The following is a 25,332-nucleotide window of genomic DNA, read 5'->3' as shown; positions in this document are numbered from 1 at the left end:
ACCAAGCAGAATTTTTTTTAACATCCCCGCGAAGGAGATGGGCTTCTGCATCAATGAACAGCAGAACAATTGCACAGGCTATTTTAGTCTCCTTGCATTAAGAAAAGTCCAGCTTCCTTCCTTTGTGAAGGACAGCTGTGTATCTTTTATATTTTTCCCCCGGTGATTTAACGTGTGCCGCCACTCAGCTGGTGGTAGGACGCCATCTAGGGTCGTCCTGCTTCCACAGAGCCGTCCTGAGCACAAACAACGTGCAGTTGGACTCGTGGGATTTGGCAATCCAATGTGGGCACCACATGAATGGGTCTGGAAAGGGGTGACTGCCTTCCTCACTCCCGGGATGTCAGAATGGGTTTGTCTGAGCCATGCTTTCATGGGAAGCATGCTGTGTTGGGTTGGAGAATTCACGGTCACTGGCCGCAGTGTGGTCACTGTTCGAGTGCAGCTGGGGAGGGAATTCTATTTGAGTCATGTTGAATTGCGAAAAAGTTGCATCATGTTACTGTATCATATGTCACTTTGCACATAGAGAATGTGCCATAAAGACAGGCAAAACCTTTCACTTTAATTAGCAGTGTGACTCAGAAACCATGTTAGGATACTTTTCTGAATTGCTAGGGAAATATTACTCAAGAAAAACTACAATTCCAGGAAAATGTGTGCATGTGACTGGGGTAACATAAGTTCATTCATTGTTGGCAATGGCTTTGCTTTGTGAAGTGACATTTTGAAACCCAGCTGTCCAATTGGCTAGTCACACATCCAAAACATTTATTAAAGTGTCTTGGGGCAAACCCAAAACCTGGTGAAAGCGCTAACTGAAGGACCCTTCATCACATTGAAAAAATATTTTCAAATATTAAAAGAATGCATAGTCATCTGATTTCATCCAGGTCTCTGTTACTGAGCCATTCCAAACTCACTCTCCAAACCCTGGTGACTTCCAAGGAATGGACAAATATCAAGAGACAGTGACCACAGCCTGGACATGCTCTTTGTAAACACATTTAATATGCTATTTTTGATGTGTGCACCCTGTCATAGTGTCAGGCCAGCACCCAACCTTGTGTACAGTGAAGTGATACTGTTCTAGCTGTGCTCTGTATTGAGCAGCACATCTGCCTCAACACATCGCAGCAATGCAAGACCATATGAACAAGCATACAAGCAGAGGTTCAGAAAATGTACTGCAAGACTCCCAAGGCTGTCAGTAGAATTTAGGACATATCAGTGAGTCACCGCACTGGACATTTATGACAAATCACCTGTGTTTTTTTACTTACCAAGTGAATATACTTTGCGTGGTCACCGTGGGAGGGACCTAAAGGTAAACTTTCAGTGGAGATGACTCGGCTTGAACAGGAAGAAAATCTGTATCTTAGCAGACCAACTTTTTTCTTTCATCTACCACTCGAGCTTTTCCATTACTGCCAGCAAACTGATGCACAGTGGATGCCGTTACCTTCAAGATCACAACTGGGGGATGTTTCCCATGAGAGCCAAAAGACCTGGCTGTGGGAAGAAGCATCTGTTTGGTGAGAGTTGTAGCTGATACTCAAAATATTTGCTGGCTGGAAAAAAAGTGCTCCATTTTGGTATAAAGACCTAATTGGCTAAAAGTATATTATTATGAGAGGTATTTTGATAAAATTTTATCAGTCTCTGCTTTGGACATGAAAAATTATATGAAACATTCTGAGATTCATGCTTCTACAAAACCATGTCCAATTCTGATGTTTTCAGTTATTTGCTTTGAATATTTTGGTTTATTGAAGAGAGAATACAGCAATCAAAATGTCTCATCTCCAAGGATTTTTATAATGTAAGCATGCTACCAAAGTGCAAGAAGTCTGATTTGTTTGCTGTAGCATCACAAAAGATCTATTCTAGTTCAAAAGGCCACTCAAAATATAAAACAGCTGTTCTCTTGAAGCCACAGAGTAGTTAATACGATTTACTCGTGGAAACATACCATCTTCAGCTAAAGTTTTATCACCACCTTGACCACCAAGTTTAGAAAATGGGTAATTACGTCTCCTTCTTCAGTGGAAGTTAAACTGGAGCCCAAGAGACAGACTCTCAAGAGGGCGTGTCTGGAGGAAGCTTTTTACCACACTGAACATGTGGAGGAGCTCTCTAGATCTTCCTCCTCCTCTGGCTTTGTGTCTCAGTCAGAAAATGTACTGACAAGGTTTTAGCAAAAGAGGCCCTCAAACATCACAAATGTATCAGTGAGAAATGTGACAGCCTCAGATCAATGTCCCCCTGTCAGCCCCCTGCCACCTCATACAGCACCTGGCCAGACTATGAGTTTGACCAATTTATGTTCCTCCCAAACCCCCAAGTAACATATCTGCCAGTCCTTCTTTCTGTGCTCTGGCAACTCTTCACTGCTCTTCTTGCAGGGCAGGGCTCTGTACAGTTTCTCTTCCAGCAGCCATGGCTCACAGGACTTCAGGATGAAGTGCTGTGATCCCACAGTCACCCTTTCCTGAGAGGATGCACGGCCAAGGCCAACACTCTCTAACTCTCAAGGCAGACTGCAGAGAGGTTTTGCACGGATTGTGGGTGAGGGAAGCAAAATTTTCCTGTGCCTGTTCTTCAGTCCTTGAGCTTTTTCAGGGGAGAAATTTCATCCCCTTGCATATTTTTTTGCTATATACTTGGACAATAGAGCTGTATGCTTTCAATACAGCTCTCAGTGGAGAAATCACCCTTTTTAAAAAGCGACAGCTGGAAATTTTCCTCACAGAGCCTAAACTTGTCCCCACTATAAACAGAATGCTCCTTCAGGTTATTAATGCTGTACCTGTGATGATCAAATGAATGTTCAGTCTGGACAAGGCACTGCACTGAGAGAGATGAAACATTTTTAGAAGGCATTTGAGTATTAGTTTACAACATTTGAAGGCAGAGTGAAGTACTGGATGTTCCTGAAATTTCATCCATGCTTCTGAGATGACAAAGACTGTAACAGCCACTTAAAAATCCCATGACAAGCCCATCATGTTTCAGAGAACAATTTTAGTAGGAGGTCAAAATATCTAATTGTTTTGTCTCTCTGTGGTCATATTCACTATAATTAAAAATAGCTTATTTGTGCACTAATAATGTACAATCATGCTTCCAGAGGGAATACAGTCAGGGATGCAACTTCATACATCAGAATTTCATAGCTGACAGAGAATCAAAATCAATATTTTACTGGAGCTGTTGAAAAGTAAATGCTCTTTCTCTCCTCAGAAATGAAATACAATGTGATGATAAAATTACTGCATGCTAATATGTGTCAAGAGTTAGATGCCTCATGGTAGATATTTATGGAGTGATGCAGTTGTTTGTTAATACTGCTGTAAGTCACTCCTCCAAGCCTCATGTTTTCGAGCTGCAGAAGATTCACTCTTTTATTACCCGTTATGCAACACCCCAAGGATACAAGATGCTGTATTATAGACAATATTTGTTATGATGAAATTTGGCAATGGTTGAGCCCCTGCTACCTCAAAGTCATAGCCTGTCACTCTGAGCGATATCTTCTGTGCTTCCTTGGTACTTCCTTTGGATGAATGGCTTCCTCTCTTTTCTCTTGCCTTTTGCTTTGGTTACAGACACCACGTTAGGTATCATCTCTTTATTTTGTGTTTGCACCTGACTCCAAACTCATAGGAGACACAATAATGCTAAAAATACTACTACTAATGATGAAAACCCCCAAAATAGTTCTTCTCACTGCAAAAACTCCACACAAGCTTGTTATTCTTACCAGGAAAATGTAGTTCTTTGTGTTGCCTTCACAATTTTTCATGCCTTCATTTGCCTGCCAAGAGAGAACAAAACTTTTCCACGGGAACTCCCTTGCAGTTCCCTGGCCACATCAGCTCACAGTCTGTGTACTGTGAGCCCACAGCATGGCTGGGCAACTACACCATGGCTTTGAGGCAGGGAATGGAGTGCTTTCCCTTGCCAGTGCTGGCCTTCAGCCAGTCCCAGCTCCTTCTAACCCTGGTAGAGTTGCACTTCCTGGATGGTTATATTTGTGTACCTAGTAAATTGCTTGTACTTTGGATTAGGAGAGGTTATTTAATCTCATTTGACTACTCTCAGGTGAGTGGGATTCAGGTCTCCTCCCTACAGCTAAGATGGTGATCTACCAATTCATCCTTCAGCATCAGAGGAGAGGAACAGGCAGTTTGGGTGCACAGTTAATTCAACAGGCTTTAGAATGAGATGAATGTTCACCCAGTGCAGCTATTTTTCTTCGTTATCTATAAGAGGAGTCTCAGATAAATAGTTCATATCCATTTGGGTGAATAGAATCATAAAATTAGATTATTTTTTATTTTTGATAATTGTGGGGTGGCAGGGAACTGTAGGCACTCTACCTCCACAAGATGAGCCTGCAACTATAATCAGCTTATAGACTGTGGTAAAAACACCTTGGGGAATGCATCATGGAAGAAAAGGAGGTTGTTTTCAGGTGTAGCATACATAGAAGAAAAATTCCTTGGTATTTTCATGTGGTGATGACTCATCTACCTAGTATTTAAACTGGCTTGAATATAGTTCTGAGATTAGCCTTCAGGCAGCACTGGAATAGGGGGAATTCACCTTCTGGTTGCATCAAGTCTTTGTCTTCTACATGGCTTCTCTTGAACTGAATGCAGCTGCTACAGCTGTGTAAAGCACACAATGCTGGCATAAAGGTTCAAAATGTCCTCACATGCTGCCAGTACTCTTTGTGCTCAGGTGCCCTCACTTTGAGACAAAACTTCCACCCCACAGATTGGTTAATTTTCAAAGTTTTAGTCTGACCTTATCTTAAGCCTGTTTGGCCAAGTTTGTGACACAATGGCATTAAGAGAATCATCGTTGTGCTATGCAGCTACAATCTGCTTTTGCTGGCAAGATAAATCTGTTACCTTCTTTCTATTGCTTAGCTGCTGAGAGGATGGATCATAAAACAGTGCAAGGTTATCGAGAGGTTCCTTAATCATTTGTCCTGGCCCCAGACACAGTGGTAATGTTGAAAATTTCCATTGGTATTTATGCAGCACTTGCCACGATAGTATCTGTGACCCTAACTCAGAAAAACATTCCTTATCAGAAGAGTTCTTACACATTTAGCTTTAAGCAGAGGTTTACGTTCTACTGTGGAGAAAGACTGTGAGGCTGGGGCTTAAGGAAAGTAGTCATATATGTAAAGCTTTCAGGGTGTATTTCCTGGATTGTGAGCGTGCTTGAGTACAGGGTGAAATGCAGGCAGATTGAGCAAAATATGGATTTCAATCAGTTTTTATTTTTACCTTCTCATGCACACAAAATATTATTCATCAGCATCAATGCAGATCAGTTATGCATCTGTTTTCTTAAATACGACCTCACATGTATTTATGCTATAGGTCCTCAAATAAATTTAGGACCTTAGCAGGCCTTTTTTTTTACTGTTGTACTCCACATCTTTCCTCTGTTGTTCAAAATATGTCCAGGAGGTCTAGAAACACAGCATTAATGCAAAGACCACCTGTGTCAGGCTGAAAAGAGCAGCACATGCAGAAAAAAAAGGAGTTCTGCAAAGGTGGATTCATCTGTCTTTCTTAGACATCATTTTGATGTATTTTTCCTAAGCAGGAAATCTAGGAGCTACTCAAGGACGGAGAAAAGGTGCAAACCGCAGAGCTGCAGCCCTGATAGGATATGGTCAATACTAATAGTCAAGAAAGAGCCCAGTTTGAACAGTGCAGGCTGTCTGTGGGATTGTGCATCTGTATGACATGATGCATAAGCTAAACATTGGACTAGCATAAATCAGTGGGGAAATGAACTCAGTGTCTGATCTTAGTCCGTGTCCAAGGCGGGAAAGGCCACTGAATGTATCACTGCTTTTTCTCTTGTTCCTTTCCAATGCTGACTACTTTTAGGGTTTTCCTGGAATCTAAGATTGCTAGGAAGAAGATAGATAGTCCATTATAGTTTCTTTTGGAAGGACAAGAGTTGTAATTATCCAAAAATCACAATGCTAACTTGCCTTATCATTTCCTGATGATTGTTCATAGCCAAAATAGAGGAAAACAGATATTCCTCTTTGAATTGAAGAATAATTTTGGAACATATGAGAGATCAGTGTTTTGAAAAACATGCAATTTCATTTAATTATGAGTCTGGTTTTTATCTTGGGGAATGGGATCCATTTTTAGATAAGATACTTACAAAAATGACATTAAGAGCAGCAGCAAGCTGAGGAGGTAAGAGTAAACTACTTAAACCTATTACTTTGATATTTGTTACCATCACCATCTTGCCTAGTGTTAGCAATGCTCAGTGGCAAAGACCGTACTTCATCTCAGTGCTCTTGTTATGGGAAAGGGCATCAGGAAATTCCGTACTGGACAGGGAACCTTGTGAAGAAGTTAAAAATTCAGCTTCAAAATCTGTTCCCTCCAGGAAGAACTCAAATATAAGAAGAAGGAATACAATTACACTTTTGTTATCATGGTAGGCAACAAGCAATCCGATCAAACTGCAGAACTTGGGCAGGTGTTAGGAAACATTATGAGAGAAGGGGAAACAGGTTCACTTCAGGGTTGAATAGCTCAGGCAAAGTTGAGCAGACCTGGATCTGACAGAGAAGTGGTAACTCTGTGTGAGTTTTGGATGATCATGGTTAGGTTAATTAGGATACATTTCTCATGCAATACTGCAATGAGCACTGCTCCTTGCATTGCCTTTGACCATACCCTCCAATTTCCAAAATATGAAAAGCAGTAAGAGAAGAAACCACCTGAATACACAGGCTGGCTTTGCCAGTACCACTATTATGCATCAATATCAGAGGTGGTTGTTTTTAATTGCCAGAATTAAAATCCTATTGCAGATGCATTTTTTTGGTAAAGACCTCTACTCATGACCCTTCTACACAATAGTACTTGTGAAGGCATAAAGTTTGTTAATTTCATTGTATTCTTTCCACATTATGGAATTTGTATAGCTTTAAAAATTAAAAAGTCCTTAAAACAGTACAAATTCTTGCTTTAGATAAAATCAATGATCTTTGCTTAACATGAGGAGGCATTGCTACTTTTTCTGTACTCTTTTATCTTAGGTTTAAATCTTATTTTGCTCATATAATAATCAGGGCTTGGTTTAGTGGTGAACACAGTGGTGGTGCTGGGTTGGTGGTTGGACTTGATGATCTTAGCGGTCTTTTCCAACCTTAACAATTCTATGATTCTATGACTAATAAAACCTCTTGATATATAAGTAAAAGAAATTGACAAGCTGAGTCGTCCCAGACTGCTGACTCTTACAAGAAGTTCTGGGATATATTTCTAAGTTCCAGAGTGCTGTCATCTCATTTTACAGGTTGTCTGTAAATTCAGTCCAGTTCAGAAGTCTTGGATGCTGATTCAGCTAGAATGTTTTTTTTACCACAGAGAAAAGGGAAAAAAGTTAATGCTTAATAGAGTTCAGTTTTGCTATCTTTGGTCCCATTACCATGCCAGTGCTGGTCCTACACTTGCATGTTTTGCAAGAACAAGGAGACAGTTAGTGAATTAGTTAGCAGCATAGGCTGCGGTTCTTGGAACAAATAAGTCTTGACGCATTGACCTCAAGCTGAATTTCAGCTTTCCTGGATCAGCAAAATTCTGGGTATCTTGTTTGCATATCTGTCTTGAAATTCAGTTACTGGTGCTAAGTATTCACATTCCTTCTGAGCTATTTGTCTGTAAGTATTGAGATGGGGTTTCCAGTTTTTACCACATATGAAATGCGTGAGAAATTGTTCACCTATGAAGCAGCCATCTCTGTAATGAAACATGGCAACTTGCTAGAGCACAATATGGGCATAAAAGGAGAGCAAACAACTTTTTCTGAGTTAACTACTTAGGGAATTTTAGGTCAGTGCAAGGTATATACCCAAAAACTAACTTGGCCCATGTGTACAGGCTAACATCTGTATTGTTGCAAAATAAATGCCACAGATGTTTTTATAACAAGTAACAGATGCACTCAGTGCTTGGATTTCAGATCTCATCTAAAAATCTTCCTGTTATAGGTGGGCCTTTCCTTCACCCCCTCCCCAGTCCTATACAGAGCACTCTCTCTAATGGTTCGGACTGCTGTCTGCTACACACCTCATCGACAGCCTCTTTTACTTTGCTTTAAAGAGCTGGAATTTTATTTATGGCAGCTGGCACTGCAGCCCTTTATTTGCAAGTCAAAAAATACAGTTCACTGTATGACCAGAGAGTACAGCTGAGAGAGCACCAGCCCAGTGCAACACAGAAATTTACAAAGATAACCTCTTACTTGTGTTGGAGACAATGTTTTCAGCAGATCTGGTGAGTCAGTGGAAATAAATACTCAATGTCTTGATAAAGGCACAAACACAGATGTCAGAAAGCAGCAGCCAAAGAAAGCAGTATTATTATGGGATTCTGTGCAATATTAAGTGTTACACAGCTATTTTAAAAGTGAATATTAACTTCAAACTGATGGTGTAGGGAGTTTTCTCCAATGGGAGCAGAGTGGTCATGAACATCACACAGGTGGAAAATGCAGTGACTGTGCCAATGCTGCTGCACAGCTGCAGCCCTGAGGCTGGACATGAGGCCATGGCTGACTTGGGCATGACCCAAGTGTAGTCAGAATGGGAGATGGCAGATGCATCTTGCACTTTGCAACATGTTGAATGTTGCATTTGCCTGCCATGTGGATGGGCCCTCGTTCTTAGTGCAGCTTCCAGCTGTATCACCTGACCCTGCAGTGGTGTCTCATGTCTGGAACCAGAGTTTTGGCACCCAAGGTGGCTTGTTGTAGAGGCACATGGGCTGGGCTCACTGCCTGAATTGATTCAGATTGCCTGTAGGGTGGCCTGGGATTCGCTCTGGCTTGACTGGCCAGCTCAGGCACACCAGTGATGTGATTGGTGTCTACCAGGTTCCCTGGAGATCAGGGACACAGTAAAGTCTGCATTTGTCAAATAGTTCTGACGGCTGTGATGAAGAGGGTGAAGAAGTGGGTATCTCCTCTTCCCAATTTATCTGGGCACAAATCCTGCAGATCAGTCTGGTGCTGGGCACTGTCAAAGAACGGGACATCTCTGTGTGCTGTTTTCCCAGGTATCCTCAGATGTCCTCAGTAACATGCTGCCTTTTGGTACAAGTGCTCCACGTGCTGCACTGGGGACAAGCTGTGAAGTACTGGCTTTCTGACTTCCCTCTTTCCTTCCAGAGGACATCTCTGTCAGCACTGGAGCGGTCAGAGCAGCAGATTAGGAGAGCATCCAGCCTGGAAGAGCTGCTTCACATCACTCACTCTGAGGACTGGAAGCTGTGGAAATGCAGGCTAAAACTCAAGAGCCTGGCCAACTTAGACTCCCGCTCTGCTTCACATCGCTCTACCAGATTTGCTGCTGCTTTCTATGATATTGACACACTGAAAGGTAGGTGCAGGTTTGTGGCCAAGTCTGACCTCTTAGCTTCAAGACCTCTCCCTGATTTGTGTGCAGGAAACTCTTAAGTAAGTAGGGGGGTTCCTAGAATACACCCATACTGGAAACAACAGGGCATTACTGGAAAGTGACTTTGTATGAAAAAATGTCAGATGACAGCCTGAGTATACCTCCCTGTTTTTTGGCCAAATCAGGCTTATTGTTCTCTGCATACCCTCCAGAGGGAAGATGTACTATGCAGGGATTTGTCAGTCCACAAAAGGAAGATAAGTCAATGTACATAAAACAGGTCAGAATGACTGGCTGAGGGGATGGACAGCAGCATTGTGCTACATCTCAGAACTTGCTTGCAGGCAGAAATGAATGAACTTTACTGCAGGCATAGAAATCCCTTTTTTATTAGGTGTGCTCTGATATAAGGCACTGCCCCAGCAGCAGTGTCTGTGTGGGAACTGAGAGAAAGAAGGTGGTGTCCTAACCTCGATCTGTTTGAGGAAGTTTCTCCAGAGAAAAGTAGATCTTGAAGCAACCAACCAGCAACTGAAAGTGGAGAATCACAACCTACTCCCTCATCTGGAGCAAGAATGAATACTTTTCCTTGTAGCTGTGATGCTCAAGGCATTACATATTCATGACTGTAAAACAAAGAATCAGTTACTATATTTTGGTCTAGCAAATGGACATCCTACAGCAAATCTAAACTGCAGCCTAATGAAGGACAGGCTGAGATAATCTTTTTGTTGTCTTTACCCTGATGTGATATTATCTTATCACCTTCCTTTTGGGAAATCAGATATTGCTGATTTTGTTCCAATACTACTTTTACAACAATCCCAGCCACATTCACACACCATTACTCAGCTAAATTATGTCTGAGCAAAGGCCTTAAATTGCTTCTCTGAGCCACAACACAGAAATGTGTATACAAGTGCCTATCTGAAGAGGGTTTTCATATCACAGGCATAGCTTTACAGTTTTCACAGAAATTCTGTACAGAAAAAAAGTTAAAACAAATACACACATGAAAAACAATTAAGATGGCTTTTAATAGTGATAAGTATTTTGCTTACATACTTTTATAATTCTACTCAGTGACATTAAAAATCCATAGAATTATTAGAAGGAGTACCCAGAGTCAAGTGCTGTAATCCTCAACTCCTATTGCTTATTTAGTGAACACCAACATTTCTGCAAAATTAAAATATCCCTTTGTCCAAACAGCATGATGACAGGGGACCTTATTAAATGTTACTGAGACAGGGCATATTGAAATTCAAAGGCAGAATAATGTAGCTTAGTATTTATAATGTAAATAATGTTCAGGTAATAAGGTCACTATGCCACTTAGTGTGCTGTGGCTAATTTGAGATGGTCACAGGGCTGGAGCACCTCTCCTATGAAGTCAGGCTAAGAGAGTTGGGGCTGTTCAGCCTGGAGAAGAGACAGCTCCATGGAGATCCAATTGCAGCCTTCCAGTACCTAAGAGGGAGCTGCAAGAGAGCTGGAGAGGGACTTTTCCCAAGGGCACGCAGTGATGGGAATGGCTTTAAGCTGAAAGAGAGTAAATTTAGATTAGGTATTAGGAAGACACTGGAAGAGGCTGCCCAGAGAAGCTGTGGATGACCCATCCCTGGAAGTGTTCAAGGCCAGGCTGGATGGAACACTACACATCCTGGTCTAGAGGAAGGTGTTCCTGCCCTCGGCAGTGGGGTTGGAAATAGATGATCTTTAAGGTCCCTTCCAAACAAAACTGTTCTGTGATTGTATTTTACTATGGTCATATAGATAGAGTTTTCTGTTTGGAAAAGCTATTAGGTTGCTTCTTATTTTCCCTTCGAAAGTCTGACTCTAGACACAGAATTGTCAGCTTCCTCATTAAAGTCAAGTTGCTGAAATTCAAGTTAAAAGAAGCCCATTGGGCCATCTTCTCCATTCTTTCATTCAAAGTGGAATTATCCCAGGACAGAAACTACTTTTGTTTTAATATATTAATATGTTCAAGGTACTCAAACTCCTTTTAAAAAAAACAAGCCCATAAACATGTATTTCTTTCCCACACCCTTTCCAGTCATTAAGCAGTGACCTTTTTGCCAAGGGCATCTGTTTTGTTTTAATAAAATGTTTTAATGAGAAGGCTGGGTCAAGACTCATCATTGTTTTACTTGAGTATCTTCCACAGCACTCCGAACTCCATCTGGGAAAATTCAGGACTTTGTTCCTCCTTTCTAAAGCTTTAACAATGAATTCACTGAAAGTTTGTGTCACTTCATCTAACCACAGTCTCCCCTGAGCTGCTCAGTCACTAAGGACTGCAGCACTTTCAAGCTGGAGACTGTATCACAGCCAAATTTTTCAGCAACTGCCCTGTGCTTGGTCACAGAAAAGATCAGGGTGACCATGGGGCTTCTGAAAAAGATGTGACACCCACTTCCTTGGAGGCCAGTTCCTGTAACAGCCTTTCTGCTAAAGAAGTGGTCAATGAAGTGAGGATGTGTGTAGCTGGAAAGGTCATTGATGCTTATGTTCATTGAAGTGACATCTGAAGTGATTACATGCACATACCTTAATGAGTTTGGCAAATACTTTATTTTCTATTTTAATGTTAGGATTAGATTGCTATTTTGATAGACTAACATTACTCTAGAAAATTCTATTAATTTTAATGATTATTCTTCTCTTAATTTATGCCTCTTCTTCACAATTCAGACATCAAACTCTTATTTCCTATACTCCTTGCATGACTGAAAAATGGAGCAAATCAACCCTGTGGAAGCACTATGCAGGAATAAACAAAATAATTTAAATATACAAAGTCAGTTAAGAAAAAGTTAAAAATAACAAAAGGAAAGTCAGGAATGAGAAAAATCAATGTTCATCTGAAGGCAAGGTATAGCATGTAGGTTAAAAGTATTCCAGAATTTTTCCTTTTTCAGAACTTCACTGTAAATGTAGGTACTGCTTTTACAATAGTAGGGAGGTGGACTGCAATGGGAGAGCATTTTTTTAATAGTATAAGAGTTGCTTTTCATATTTCAGAAGCCTGACATAGGGGATAGAGAGGAAAAATTTTTTTCATCGTTTTACGAAGAACTTAGAACATAAGCATTGATGACTCATGAGGAATTCCATAACTTGAATCAAGTAAGCAAAAGGCAAAAAAAGGAGGGCCACCTCTTGACAAAACTCAAGACAGTATTATGTAAATGTCCCTATTTTCTCTGTCTGGTTCAGGCAGTTAATATGTTATTCTTTCTCATGGTCAGAATCTGACAATCAGTCAAGCCTGGTCTACTAGTCTACAACAATTCAGTATTTGAAAGATGCCCTAGTGTTTTGAATAGACGACTCACACTTGAATTCATATTCCTGTCATTCAGCCTTGAACGCCCTGATGCTACTGAGGTGTGAGACTGTTTGTCTTGGGTTCTATTGGGCAATTTGGAAATGGTGCTTTCTGGCTGACATCCACCAGGAGTACTAACACCCTCTGACCAGAATCTGTTAATCATTAATGTGCTTTTGCTCTCAGGCCCAGGCTGTACTGAGTATACGGTGGGGCACACTCAGAGAGAGGATAAAATGACAACAAGGAAGGCTACCCTGGAGCAAAGGGGAACAGGGCGTGGGGCAGCTTTGTCAAATAGACACTGTGTAGCTGGGGACTCTCAGCTAAGGGAAATCAATGCAGCTCTATGAAATCTGCTGGAATTAACAGATTTTGGTCATTTGCATTGAAAGCTAAAGGCAGAAAAATGCAACAACCTCTCTGCCAGTGCAGCTGGTGTAAGTTACTGGGATAACTTTGCACTCAGACTCTCTCTGGTCCTTAGATTGATCCAAATAAGCACAAATTGATCCAAGTAAGTGCAAATGGCCTGCCAGAACTTCATTTTTATTTATATAATGCTTCTGCTTCCCCAATCAAGAGGTTTAACTTTGCCATGATTGTTCATAAAAGTGGTGTTTTCTCCAGTCATAGATGAAGAATGGCAAAAGACACAGTGTGTGCCAAGGGAAACCTGTGTGGAAGTTGCCAAAGAGCTGGGTACAACAACCAACAAATTTTTCAAGCCTCCTTGTGTGAACGTGTTCAGATGTGGAGGCTGCTGCAACGAGGAGAGTCTCAGCTGCATGAATACAAGTACAACTTACGTGTCGAAAACGGTAAATGAGGCTATTCATCTGTTTTCTTTTTACCCTGGCTCAGCAAAAAGGGAGGGGAAGGAGGATGTTTGGTTTCTGAGATCCTGTTATGAAAGATCTGTCTGCACTATCATAACAAACAGAAGAATTAATTTTTTATCCATGCGGAGTGAATGCAGGAGTGTGCAATAGCATTTTACATCCATGTTGCATTATTAAAATATTGTTTATATATGTGTAGAGATGGAAAATCAGGTCCTGAAAAAGGGACTGCAAGCTCATGTGATGATCAGAAGTTTAATCTTTCTGTAATATATTGTTACTTGGACCGGGGACCCCTTGAGAGCATTATCCCCTAGGAATCCTCTGTATCCAAGGTTTAACCCCACGAAATTTTGTTGTGTTGGGCCACTGCCTTTCAACATTATTGTCCTTGGCAAGAAGGCTGGCTAATAATTTTGGATCTGCAATTTTTCAAGCCAGAAAAGGAGATATATTCATCAGGAGAGACCAGATGCTCCTAATTAGCATGCCTCAGGATCTGAATGTCCCAAACCACACGTCTCTCAGGGAAAGAAAGGCTTAAACCAGTAGTCAATTACTAAATAAGTGCAACAGGGCATACCCAAGTTTTAATGACCAGTGCCAAAAACTGAGCATAGAGTAGCCAGACAGCCTCTTTCTTGTAGAGTCCCACTAGAGGCTATGTACAGAGATATCCTGCTCCAGTGGGTGACTGAGCAGAGCTCCAAGTTTAGCACTTTCAATCCGCTCTGTGGAAGAAACCATCCATTGTTCATCAGTAGTCTGGTCTAGTGGGTGGCACCCCTGCCCATGGGAGGGGGTAAGGAGTTGGAACTGATCTTTAAGGTCCCTTCCAACCAAGCCTTTCTATGATTCTATGATTCATACCCACAGATGAAGCACAGGAGACTGGTCCTCTTTGATGAACCTTTACCTTGTGCATTCCTAGGTCACTTGGCATAATAAATGAAATTCTACTCATGAGAAAGGCTTTTCTTTAAATCAGAACAAAGATCAAGTGCAGTTGTTTCAAAAAGAAAATTGAAGCCCTCATGGGGAGCAGGTCCAATTCACTTCTGTATTTATTTTGTGTTTGTTGGAATGTAATTCCACTGTGTCTGATTGTACTGGAATATAGCTGGAGTAAAATAAAGCAGGGCCTGTCCTTCTTGCGTCAATGCTCCTTAATTGCTTTCATTCCACACCAGAAGGAGAAAGCTGTTATGAGCTGTTGGCCACACACAAAAGATGTCTAATCAGCTCAGGGAGCTAGGTCAGGCTAAAAAGTATATATTTATTTATGTGTTTTCTGAGCAGCCGTTCACAAGTTTGTGGAAAAACTGCAATTTTGCAGAGTGTAACATTCCTTTAGCATCCTTCAAAATAAGCATTCCCTCAAAAGTCCCCAGCTAAGTTCCACTTATAGATACACCACCATCAGTCCAGATTTATTCATCTAATGGAGTTATTCCCTTATTCCCATATTAGTGAGAGGATTTTTTTTCCCCTTGATATAAAATATCCACTGCAGGATATTAATGCCACCTAAAGTCAGACACTGCAACACCTAGGTTTTCATGTCTAAGCAGTCTGCTTAGGAATACTCAGTCCCTGCAGGTAGATGCAGCTTTAAGCCAAGACATGCTGGCACACCAAGACATGCCCAGTGCTTTGGTTTCCATGGGAAGGAAGATGGTTTGAGGGGCAGAGGGAGTGTGGATCACTTCTACATCTCCTACACATAGCTGCCCAACGAATCAGAGCCTCCACAGGCCTTCTCAAAGATCACTCTTAACAATTTGGATGCACTGAAGGCAAGGTGCTTTGTTCCTTAAGCTCCTGCTATATACATCAGAGAGAGGTTTCCAGGATGATTCCCTGCCTAAGCCCAGCTAAAGCAGAATGAACTTTCCTCTGTTTACTTCTGTTTCTTCCCTCTCTGAGGAGGCTGTGGGGGTTAAGTTAGATCCCTAAAGATGCATACTGTGATTATACCCAGGGACAGTTAAGTAGCTGTCTCTGTAAGTGGTAGAGATTCAACTGATGATATAACCAAGAACAAAGTTCTCAACACCTACCTCTTTCCCAATTGTCCCTAGCATCCAAGAGTTTTTTTTGTTTGCTTGCAATAATTCTATAAATAAATTGTCTCACCCAAGACATAATAGTCTTGGGTGTTAAATAGCTGTAATATGGTGCTAGGATACCCATTTTGTCAAGTTCCTACTTTGGTGAGCATTGTTTACTCTTCAAAACCCTCAGTACACTTCTGCTCATTTATATTTATGGTAACTATCTCTAGAAAAGAGCAAGGGTGGGAAAAATGGTGGAAAAGAATACAAGATTTTTATTTAAACCTCCAAATATTAACTGTATAATGGAAACTGAAAAATGAATGTTATTTGTCCCACCTAGCTGTTTGAGATCTCAGTTCCCTTGACAAGTGTTCCCGAGCCTGTGCCCATCAAAATTGCCAATCACACAGCCTGTAAGTGTACATCAAATACCCAGCGCCACCAGTACACCATCATACGAAGATCTGTCCAGTACCCCGAAGAAGATGGGTAAGTTCCCTCATTTGCAAACTTCTGCACATGTTGAAATTATTTTGCTCTGATTTGCACGTTATAATGGTCCATTCCATTTCTGTTATCCCAGTAGTTTTTCTGAATAACCTGATTATCACTCAGGGTTAGAAAGTTCACCTAAACCATGTGAATTTTAAATGAATGGACATCAGAATCCAATAAACTGTAGGCCAGTTCATCAGCATCAGGAGTCACTAAGACATTTAGGTTCTTGAGCAAGGACCCCGAGTGCTCATATTGGCACTGTGTTACACTGGAGCTTTTTGGGTCTGTGTGCATAGACGTTTTCAGCCTGACACAGCAACTCTGCTAGTGCATTATTCAGCCAGGGCACACTGAGTTCTGTGCTCAAGCTAAAGCCCTCTGCCATACCTTATGGCACGTCAGGTCAGAATCAATATGAATCGTGGCTTTTCACTTTTGACCCAGTCTTGGTTTGCATCTGTTGGGCTCATGAACTGGAGAAAAGCGACCTCACATCTCACTCCAAAATATGGCATAAAATACTAGTACTCTATGAAAGGAGGCTTTGGTGAATCGATGCCATGTTTCTCCCACAGGGTCCCTCACGCACCGCTTAGGCGGCGCTCTGCCAGCACCCACACGTGCACACAGTCTCACCTTCCCAGGTGGTTGTGAACAGTCGCTCACACACCCACAGTCTGTGCACAAACCGGAGACAGAGAGGCGAGAGAGGCTCTCTGCATGCAATTCCGAGGTGTTTAATGAAACCAACACACCCAAAGGAAGCAGGGACAAAGAACCAAGAACGAAAGGCACGCGCGGTTTTATCCCAAAGAGTCCCAGGGGCGGGCAGAGCATCAGAAGCCAATAGTCTGAGGGCTAGGGGGCAGAGGCAAGGGTGAGTGACATAACAGGGGGCAATGGGAGAAGGGATGGAGAGAGTCACTGACCAGTGGAATCTTGGTAAAGGGAGAACTTTCCAGCACAGAGGTTTACCGAGAGACCACTTTCAAAGCAACGTGGGGGTGTAAAGTGGACTTTGCCACTGCAACAGTACTCCCAGTGAGGAAAGGCTACATAAACAAACACTCTAGAAACTCAAACAGCTTGGGTGACTCACTGGAAGGCAGCTCAAAAGTCTCTGTCAAGCCCTGCATTCGGCTTGTCCCCATCACTGCCCTTCAGCAGACATCTGGGTGGGGAGAGGTATCATTTCAGCAAAGCCACTCCAGCCCTCCCTCAGCCTGCTGGCCACTCCAAATCCTCTTTCTTGACAAATACAGAAGAACCTCAGTCTTTTTTCAGTTTGTGAGTTCCCCTCCCAGAGCAAAGGGCCTGGAAGTCAGTCTGTCCTTCTGACACTGAAATAGCCCCCTGTGCATCCATGAGCATGGGCAAATTTAAACTGTAGCTGGACCTTTTGGAAGCAAGGCAAAATTGAATAAAGTTACATGGGATGAATACTGCGGGACAAAGACCACCCTGCTTGGGGTAAAACTATTTTACGGAAAAGTGAAGCTGCAAAACTGTAGCTGCTTCCTAAGGCTGTTATCTGATATAGGTGCTGAACTCGCTTCTTGTAGTTGCTGGGATCTAGAGAGCTCCTCCCTATCAGCAGAACCGCCTGGACCCAATTCTTTCTGTTTGCAGCAGTAATGCACACAGGTGCCAGGCCTTCACGTGGTACAGGTGGCAGACCCAGCACACCAGCAGGCTCATTTTGCCAAATGACTACTCTGATGCCCCTAATTATTTTTTTAAATTCCTATCTCGACTTCTTTTTCTTCTAGATGCCCCTTTACCAACAAGTTTTGCCATAATGGATGGATCTGGGATAGTGACAAATGTGAATGTGTTATAGACACACAGCACTCCAACAGACGAGAAGGTAAAGATGAAATGACAAAGAGACACTTTTGCATACTATCTCCAAGCTCTTTGTGTCTCATTCTGGTCTTCTCATTTTTTTTTTTTTCATTGAGGGAGTTACAGTTTCTATTCCATATCCCTAGATAGACTTGGATTGTGGTGTGGAAACTCACCTGAAAATAAACACATATATGTGCTTCTCCCCATCTCATTTTTTTTTGCTTGGAAGTTTTATTGTCTCTATATTAGCAACCTGAGTAGGACATAGGAAAGTATTTATAAGATTTTGTGAAGTAGGCAGCCTGTACAAATTCTTATTTCACATGCGCATTTCACATTTTATGATGAGCATTAGGGAAACTTCTTAACTGTAGAAAAAAAAAATGCCCTAGAATACATTGCATGGGGAAAGTACTCATTTTATTTTTTTTTTAGTTCTTAAGGAAAGAATTAATAAGGAATAAGATAGGCAAGACCAGTCCTGCATGTTAGCTGTAGTCAGTGAAAAAAATTATATAACCTTTCAAAGTATTTGAGTACTTTTAATGATAATCTTAAATTATTTAGGAATCTTTCAAACTGATACACCCTACATACTCAGGAGTATGTATGTATACTTCTTCAGGCCTGTGGAAGGAAATGGAAGAGGGTAAAATTTGTAGAAAAGTAGTTACTGGCCTTCTTCCTCTGCTTCTCCTGTAAAATTTTAATTTGTCAAAGAAATTTGCAGGAAATATTCTGAGTGGCAACTGTGTAAGTCTAAAAAAACTTACTAGCAATAAATATTAAGAGAAATTAAATTTTCTCCAAGTCATGTGTAAGGTTTTTAAGAATTGTTTTTCTCAGGAAATTGTATTGGTCAAAAATAACATGATCATAGCACTAGAGGACACAGACAGAGAAGGAAACCTTGCCTTTGTGCTTTAAGCTACATTCAGCAAGAAAAAGAATAATCCATCCAAGGCAACAATAAATCAATCATGCAAGCAAATCCTAGACTAGCAAACTAAAATAAAGCTAAATAACCTCATAAACTGGTCTACTGATTACAATCTCCTAATGTTAATAAGCAAGAAATAATTTGCATAGTGGTTTCTGTTGGATCTTTTCTCACTCTGGATAAGATCCTCTGACCATCAGGTTAGACTTTTCACTCAAGAAAGGATTAGTAATTTGTATTTCAGGGTGAGTCTGAAGGACTGAGAATAGCCCGAGACCTCATAACTCAGAGTCTTCTGTAAAGTCAGTTTAGAGCATTGAAATCTGTGGCTTGTTGAATTATGGCCTTTGTTGACATAGACTCAATACTTCCTCAGAAAAAATATCATTCTCTGAAGTACATTGTGTTTGGCAAGTGGCTGGGACAAAATAACTTAAAATCTGTCTTTGAGGTTGAAACAAAGTGAGATTGAAACAATCTACACCACTTCACACATGCCAGGCTTCATCACCCCAAGGAATGGGTTTGTCTTCCAAGAATTTTGGGCAGACTCCCTCTTCCCTTTCAATAGGCCTTAGGTTTTATTCTGTTGAAATACTGGTTTTTCAGCAGTATTTTCAGTAAATAATAATTAAAATTTCTTTCAAGTAATGTGCAAGCCTTTTCTGGCCACTGAGATCAGTGATCAGATAGCAGAGGTGCAGGTTACATTTCACATTCCATAGGTTATATCCAAAAGCTAATTGTAAAGCTACAGGAAATTACCTTCCCAATGACACCTTATATGCCATGACCTTTCACTGGGGATGTGCTGCTTGCATTTTAATAAAGTTTTCACCAAATGTATTCCCTTTTGAGAGGATTAGCTTCATGTTGTACTCCAGATGTGCGTTTTCAGGGAAGATATTAGATAGTGAGTTCCCTTGGCTGTTCTGACTTTTCTTCTGAAACAAAGTACTTTCTTTCATCTTTGACAAATATGAATGTGCTCCTTGTTGAAGTGCTAGGCCAGCTTGCCCCCTAGTAGACATAGCATTACTCCTTAAAAGTTTCTGCAGTGACTGTGTAGTGAAGTACACGTGGTGGGTGTGGTAGTTTGCATGGATGTGCCTTTTTGTCATGGGTGTAGACTAAATCCTTTTTGAGATTATCTTTTTAAAACTTGCTGTCCAGTAAAGATTTGTGCATTTCAAAATGTAACACTAGCCTCTTGCAGTATACATCCCCCAAAATTTTTTGTGCTGGGTCAACCCACAAGAAACAGCAGTATTAGAATAGAGTGAAATAATTGGCTCAATCCTCTCGGTCCTTTTCTGCACGGGAAGTTACAACAGAAATTGTGAAGTCTAGAAACTATCAGAAAGTACATGTGTGAGTCCTAATGAACAGAGAACAGAAAGAGTCTCTTCAATTTAGTTATGTAAACTTTACAGCTAAAATATGTATGTGCTATTGCAGAACTCCCTCCTCTTGCTGAGCTGGCTATGTGTGGACAACATATGGAATTTGATGAAGAAAATTGTGAATGCATCTGTAGACATAAGTGTCCCACAGATTTCTTTCAAAGTAAAGAAAACTGCAGCTGCTATTTGTGTAGGGAGAGCCAGGAGAGCTGTGCTCTAAAACACAAGATATTTCATGCTGAAACCTGCAGGTAAGTGATCCTTGCCATTCACTGTCTACACTGCAAGACCTGAATTAGCTTGCCTAGATGTCAGAGGTGCGACTGCTGAATTGGCTAGGAGGTCCACTTGAGATGAATACCTTGCTGAAGTTAGGGAGATAATAATAATAATGGATATTATATTTATAATACTTACCTTATAAAAGGAATTTAAGGTTTACTTGTATTTTAAAGAAATCTGGACAAGGCCGCTATTCAGCTGTCAATACTTGCTACATTTTTTTTTTTTTTTTTTGTAATCTTTAGGGAATGATGATTAAAACTGTACTACAACTGACATTAGTTTTTGCAGTGAGATATCGAGTCTTGTACTTGTAGGTAAGCAGAACCCATCCCATGACAGCTGTTCTCTGCGACAGCTGAAGGCAATCTCATGGATGATTAGGGACAAAGGCTCCCTAAATTTGCACACAGAGCACAAAGCACATTCCTTATCCAGTTTGTCCTCAGAGCTAGTAATTTTCTAAACCTAATGCAATTTTGTACACATATAAATCCACTCAACTAGCTCTGACTCTACTGAGAAGCAGAAAAATTGTTCTGGGGCTACTATACTCCATGAATTTCCCTAATCTTTTTGTATTATTAGTGTTGAGGTTTCTGTGTCAAATCAAAGATAGAAAATGCCCTCTAAAGCACCTGTTTTCATGCATTAGTTAATTTTTTTAATTTTTCAGAAAGCCTTGGTCCCATGTAGAGACCCAGGAGCATGCAGTAGCTTAGTCTCAAAGTTTATATAAGGATAGTCAGCATCCAGTTTCCCTGGGTACCTTGGCAGAGCTGCAGTTCACTGAGTGGTCACCCACAGGATCCACTCTCAGTGGCTTCATAGGTTCATTCACAGGGAAGATGCTGTGGAAGAAGTAACCTTCACATCTTCAGGTTCAGCTTTGAAAACAAGGACAAACACAAAATAGTTGGCAAGTATAAAAATAGCTAAAACAACCAGCAGAACTAAAAATGAGCATGAAAGAATTGGCTATTTATGTGTTTCAGACAGGTGGGAGGGGAGGAATGTAATCATTTGTTTACATGAATTTGGCTTCTAAAAATTACTGTAATCTGGACACAGGACCTTAGTAGCAGACTTCCATCTGTAGTATTTCTGGAGGAGAAAAGTTGAATCATGAAGTGAGATAAGCTACTTTGCAGAGTTTGAGGGCAGCACTATCCAGTGCTGACCCTTGGGACTTCACTGCTCTCAAGAAATGAAAGCATCACTTAAGTCATGACTCTGGACAAATGGACCACTGCAAGACATGTTGCTGTAGACAAAAATAGTCAGGCATTTTCAGGGAGTCAGGCAATAGTCAGGGAGACAGCAAATTCTTGTCTCCCTGTGTTGTAGGATGTCAACACTTTCCCAAACTGTGTGTAGGGAGCATTGCAGTGTTCAATGATGAAAAAGTTGAAGAATACGACAGTGAAGAATTATCATATTAAAATGCTTTTCTCTTTTGCCTTCTTTATCCTTTATCAAACAGTTGTGAAGACAGATGTCCATCCCAACCCAGAACATGCCCAACTGCCAAACCAGTGTGTTCCAGGCATTGTCGTTGTCCAAAGGAGAAGAGAGGTTCTCATGGGTCCCAAAGCAGAGAAACTCCTTGACTGAGCTTCCCCTATTCTTTGACAATCCACTGCTTCGCAAAGTAGCTGTCACTGACTTTCAAACAATAGTAAACATGAACATCTTCCACATTAATAGCAGAAGAATTAATCCAGTCTGCATTTATTTATTAGAGTAATCACTAACTGCAAGTGAATCCTCTGGGACATTGGTATTTGTTCTCTAAGAGGTAACAACAGCTGATGAATTTCTGACTGCATGGAAGAAAGATTGGAAAGTACCAGTTCCATGTTACGTTATGGAAGATGAAGCTCTGTATCGGAAATAAAGTCCCAGTCTCCAGCCAATCGCTCAGAAATGGAGACTTGATAATCTTAGCCTCTGAATCCTTAGCTAATGCAGCTCCTGGGTAAAACTTTCTTCAGAAATTCAGTGTACAGGATTCGGCTTCTAATAGGTTCAGCACTGAGTTATTTGATCTACTGTCCGGCTTTGATCATCATTTTGTGTTTATTGTACAACTACTGTCAGATGTGCCATATTTAAGTGTATATAGGAAAATAAACACATCAGTTATTCGAGTGGATTTGATTTTTTTCTGTTATTTTAAAACTCTGCCCCACAAAAAGAAAATAAGCAAAACCCCAAAGCCATTTCAAATACAGTTTTCTTACATTTGTTCCACAGGGACTGGCTTCTGCCCAAACCCAGGTCAAAACAAGGTCACTTGACCCAATAGTTTCAGTAAAAAAGAAGCATTTTTTCCCACATCTGCCTGACAGCATGTGTGATTTATTTATTTGTTCCTGGTGTAGTGCATTAATCTTCCTAGGGGGATAACAGCACACTAGTGCTAGCTCTTCAGCACATTTTGGAAAAGCACTGTTCACTAAGAAGGTGGTTTTCCTTTTAGCCTACCACGCAATGAAAATATCTCCTTTGCACTGAAATTCCTCTCCCCAGTGTGAGGCCTGAGTAACAGTGCTTTAACCAGATCAGGAATAAGGGCAGTATTATTTTCTGAGCCACTGAAGTCTGGTGTGAGGTAGTCCAGAGAAAATATTATGAACAATAATCCTGAACTGGAAGTGATATTCTTGACATCTGTATGATTTTTTCCCAGTTGCTGAATTCTCCAATTCTACACTGCACTGTGAACAAAGGGAATAGAGTATATGAAATAAATGGTATAGAGATGGAACGTTTGACACAACACAGGGAACAGGAAATGGATTTCTGATGTGCAACTAAGATTTTTTTTTTATTATTCATACAGAAAAAATAGATTGATTTAAAATAAAATTGGAGCCAAATCCGGTAAGATTGATTGAATGGCTGAACGAAGCACCAAACAATTTAACATGCCTTTAGTCTCAGTAAGGCATTTAGGATTTGATCCTGAGTGCTGTGAGTGCCTCCTAAGCTACCTGGGACCTAGGTCTGGGCAAACAAACCTGCAGGCTGTTTGTGCTACCTGTTCTGTGAACCGGCCTGGGATCCTCTGACTGAGCAGCATAGTCTGACATGTGAGCACACTGGGTGGAGCCCCTGCAGCAGGGTTTCCTCCTGGGCTGCACAGGGCTTGCCTGATGTGGGTGTTCCTCCAGAGTCAAGGACACGTGCCACCAGCATAAACTCTGCATGGACAGCAAGGGGAAGGTGATCCAAGTGTAACACCAGGTGAAGCAGCCTGGCAGCACAAGCACACCCTTATATGTCTCCTGCTCCTCCAAGAGGCTCTAAATTCAAACATATGTGTGTGGTGGGGTGGTCCCTGGGCTGCACAGGGGTCCGTAAAAGGAATGAACTGCCCCATCACTTCTGTCTCATCTGAGGGCACCCTGACCCAATGGCTGTGTTGCCAATAAGCTACACCAGCAGCACACTCCTCAGAAAGCCAGGGAGCTACACAGGAAAACCTGACATTTAACTGGTAGCACCAGAGGTATATGGAATAAAAATACACCTTTATGCAAAACCACACAAAAGTATCTGTAAAGCTAAATTCTGTGGGAAAAAATCAAGTGTTTACATTTCCTAGCATAACCTAGAGTTTAGCAACTGGAATGCTGTATTAATTACATTTGTGTTCATCTGTCAGTGTTGATCTGTAGAGGCTTCCTTGGTTTTCTGTCCTGACCAGTGAATATATTAACTTCATTTTTCAAAACTGAACTGCTATTACCTGAGAGACAATTAAGTCTGCTTCAACCCCAGAAGGTTCATAGATAAAGCAGTCACTGAGGGGCTGAAAACCATGTTCCAAATCTTCTCTCAGAGAGACAGAGAGGGATTTGAACATGAACCACCTAACCGCCAGGAGATTACAATGGCCATTATGATACCTAGGGTGGAAAGGCACCATCACTGACCACCACTGTGAACCCTGCTCTGAGGTTTTCCACACTTCCCCATTCCACTGAAAAACGGACCTGTGCCTGGACGTGCAATGCAGGACTGAAGATCCCAGTGGGATGGAGTGAGATGAGATCGTGCTATAATCCATAGGCTTCTTTCAGTCTAAGCCTCTGGGTGAATTTAACCTTTAACCTCAAAATTTTGCTCTTAAATCTTGTGGATCACTTTGTTAGCCACTTAGGCAAATATTTTTTTGGTATCGTTGTGGTTTAACCCCACCTGGTAACTAAGTACCACACAACTCATGCACCCTACCACCACCCTAGTGGGGAGATTTGGAAAGAAAAGGTAAACCTCATGGGTTGAGATAAGAACAGTTTGATAATTGAAACAAAATACAATATAACAGCTACCACAACAACTGTAATAATAATGCTACTACTAGTAGTAGTTGTAATGGAAAAGAAAGAGAGACAGAGGAATAAAACCCAAGAATCATAAATGATGTACAGCACAATTGCTCACCACTCACTGACCGACGCCCAGTCCATCCCAGTGGTGATCAGCATTCCCCTTCCCTAACTCCCCCAGTTTATATACTGGGCATGACATTCTATGGAATGGGATATCCCTTTGACCTGTTGACTCAGCCATCCTGGCTATGCTTCTTCACAGCTTCTTGTGCCTCTGCTCTCTGTCAAAGCATGGGAAATCGAAAAGTCCTTGATTTAGAGTAAGCAC

At 41.2% G+C, this 25,332-nt stretch overlaps 1 protein-coding gene across 1 annotated transcript in view; it reads left to right on the top strand.

Moving 5' to 3' along the window:
* VEGFD (vascular endothelial growth factor D) overlaps positions 1 to 22,819 on the top strand; it is a 29,641-nt gene extending 6,822 nt beyond the window's left edge. Inside the window, exons 2-7 of the mRNA XM_032100701.1 lie at positions 9,232 to 9,442; positions 13,425 to 13,615; positions 16,034 to 16,182; positions 17,961 to 18,058; positions 20,438 to 20,633; positions 22,148 to 22,819. Coding sequence (XP_031956592.1) covers positions 9,232 to 9,442; positions 13,425 to 13,615; positions 16,034 to 16,182; positions 17,961 to 18,058; positions 20,438 to 20,633; positions 22,148 to 22,274 — 972 coding nt within the window. The 3' untranslated portion in view covers positions 22,275 to 22,819. The remainder of the gene's footprint in view (positions 1 to 9,231; positions 9,443 to 13,424; positions 13,616 to 16,033; positions 16,183 to 17,960; positions 18,059 to 20,437; positions 20,634 to 22,147) is intronic.
* Positions 22,820 to 25,332: the final 2,513 nt, after the last annotated feature.

Source organism: Corvus moneduloides, chromosome 2 (assembly GCF_009650955.1).
Source record: "Corvus moneduloides isolate bCorMon1 chromosome 2, bCorMon1.pri, whole genome shotgun sequence".
In the NCBI taxonomy this organism is placed as follows: domain Eukaryota; kingdom Metazoa; phylum Chordata; class Aves; order Passeriformes; family Corvidae; genus Corvus; species Corvus moneduloides.
The sequence above is the reverse complement of the archived record's forward strand: the minus strand, read 5'-3'. Positions and strand labels throughout refer to the sequence as shown.